At 37.6% G+C, this 2,857-nt stretch overlaps 1 protein-coding gene across 1 annotated transcript in view; it reads right to left on the minus strand.

Moving 5' to 3' along the window:
* Positions 1–2,857, minus strand: part of CLCN5 (chloride voltage-gated channel 5) — a 195,716-nt gene that overhangs the window by 74,185 nt on the left and 118,674 nt on the right. Inside the window, exon 3 of the mRNA XM_045288271.1 lies at positions 838–984. Coding sequence (XP_045144206.1) covers positions 838–984 — 147 coding nt within the window. The remainder of the gene's footprint in view (positions 1–837; positions 985–2,857) is intronic.

The raw sequence follows: 2,857 nt of genomic DNA on the forward strand, positions 1-2,857 counted from the left end.
AAAAATGTTCAACATCATTGGCCATTAGAGAAATGCAAGCTTAAACCAAGAAGCGGTACCACATCACACCTATTCGAATGACTATTGAGTGAAGGAAGACAGACTCAAAAAGTGACACATGGGTAACTGCACATACATGTGGAGCCCAACTTAGGACTTAGTTCAATTACCAAGAAGAGTCTTTTGGTGGGGAGGGGGTATACCATATCATTATAATATGCATGACATAGATTGTTGGAGTAGGTATTTGTGGATCTTGTCATTGTCCGATATTTTATCATAGATGTTCAATTTTATAATCTACCATTCAAAAGACTGCTATATAGATTTTACTTTCCAAACTAAATCAGGGACTTCAGTTACTTGAAAAAGTGCAGTTATGTTGTGTTCTACTTCTGTAAACAGCTACCTTGGAGTGTGGTGACAGATGAAGCCCATGGAAAGATGACATCATGTTATTCTCATGGACTTTTGCTGTGCTGCTTTCCAAATGTGTATGGAATTTATATGCACTACTATGGTGACTTCAGTTCTGTGAATTATTTGGGGATCTATGCCTCTTGTCCTTAGGGTTCACTGCTGCTTTAACGGCCATTCTCTGCTTTTGTAGTCACCTGGTGGTTTGACATGACCTTTCATCTCTTGCTTGTGTGAAATGTTGCTGAAAATGTGATTGCTTCCTTTGTATTTAGCTCTGGGCCAGGGGTGGGGTGATTGTTAGCTCTGTTGTTTCTTCACCAATTTCAACATTATTTGTTGTCCTTTACCACTGTGAACAGTAAGTATAGTTTGGTATTCAAAAACAATAAAAAGATACATTTTTATTAGTAGTAATACCTTCTAGTTCTCGGTCTAAGGGAGGAACATCATCTCTCATGGAGAAGTCCATAGCTGTCCCTGGTATGTCCATCAAGTCTTCATCACTGGTGCTGCTCTGGAAGCTACAAAAACTTCCCTGACGAAAACCTCTATTATTCATGGCTCCTGTACAAAAAAAACAATGGCATTTTTAACAATTCCATCTAAGCCCCTTACCACTAATTCTCATATCTACTCTCAGGCTCTTACTTTGATAATATAGACTTACAAACCACTTAATACAAATCAGTTACTCTCTAGTATATATAGATATTAGCCTTACCACATAGATTTTTGAAAACCATGCAAACAAGGCCATAAGTACAAAATCATGAGGTTCACAAATAATCCATTAACAAAATAGATATCAATATTAAGAAGGAATGTTATAGTGATGAGAAGCATTATGCGATGCTTCTTGACTCCCCCTGAGCCCAGAACACAATGTTGTTAGACGCTATCAGGTCAGTTCTGAAGCATAGTGATCCCATATACAACAGAATGAAACACTGTGTTATCCTGTATCATCTTTAAAATTGTTGCTATTTGAGATTACTGTTGCAGCCACTGTGGCACTCCATCTGGCTGAGAATCTTCCTCGTTTTCACTGATATAATGCAGTTCATCTTTAGGTTTCACATGCATATGCAGTATTTGAAACTGTGACTTGGCACTTTAAAGTGGTCTTTGCAACAGAATTGCCCAATGTAATACATCTTTTTTTTTTAATGGTGCTTCCATGGGTATTGATTTTGGGTTCAAGCAGACAATCTAAATCTTTCACCATTTTATAATTATATTCCTTATTAGTCCAGTTGTGAGATTTTTGTTTCATGTTGAAGTATAATCCATACTGTTAGATCACATTCCAAAGAAAGGTGACCAAGAGAATGCTCAAATTATAAAACAATGACATTACTATCACAAACAAGGAAAATTTTAGTGAAGATCATCCAACAAGGTTTGCAGTAGTACATTGACAACGAGCTGGAAGAGGGCCAAGGCCCGATCCAGATGAGGACGTGAAACAAGGGATATCATTGCTGATGTCAGATGGACCTAGGGTGAAAGCAGAAAACACCAGGAAGATGTTGACTTGTGTTTTATTAAGTACATCGGGGCATTCAACAGTGTGAAGCATAAACTAGATAACCTTGAGAAGAATGAGAATTCCAGGCCACTTCATTGTGCTCGTGTGGAACTTGTAGATGGATCAAGAGGCAGTTGTGGGAACAGAACAAGGAGACACTGCATAGTTTACAATCAGGAAAAGCGTGTATCAGGTTTGCATCCTCTCAACACATATTTATTCAATCTGTATGCTGAGCAAATCATCAAAGAAACTAGCTTTTAAGAAAAAGAATTTGGCATCAAGATTGGAGGAAGGCTTATTAACAACCTGGGATGTACAGATGCTAAAAAATTGCTTGCTGAAAATGAAGACTTGAAGCACTTGCTGTTAAAGATTAAGTACTGCATGCAGCCTTTGGTATGGATTACAAATCATGTAAATAAAAACAATAATCCTCAAAAGTGGAACAGTAGGTAGCATCATGATAAAGAGAAAAGATTGAAGTTGTCAAGGATTTCATATTACTTGGATCCACAATCAATGCTCATGGAAGCAGCAATCAAATGATACATTGCAATGAAAAAATCTGCTTCACACAATCTCTTTATAGTGTTGAAAGGCAAGCAGATTAGTTAGAGGCCTAAGGTGCATTTGACCCAAACCATGTTATTGTCAATCACCTCCTGTGCATGGAAAAAGTAGACATTGAATAAGGAAGACAAAAGAAGACTCAATATATTTGAATTGTGGTTCTAGAGAAGAATATTGAAAGTACCATGGACTTCCAAAAGACCAAACAAATATGTCTTGGAGGAAGTACAACCAGAATGCTTCTTAGAGGGACAACAGGATGGCAAGACATAAACTTACATACTCTGGACATGTTTCCAGGAAAGACCAGTCCCTGGAGAAGGACATCATGTTTGA

Source organism: Echinops telfairi, unplaced genomic scaffold, assembly GCF_000313985.2.
Source record: "Echinops telfairi isolate 266 unplaced genomic scaffold, ASM31398v2 ScPeMD7_19;HRSCAF=73, whole genome shotgun sequence".
Classification (NCBI taxonomy): Eukaryota; Metazoa; Chordata; class Mammalia; order Afrosoricida; family Tenrecidae; genus Echinops; species Echinops telfairi.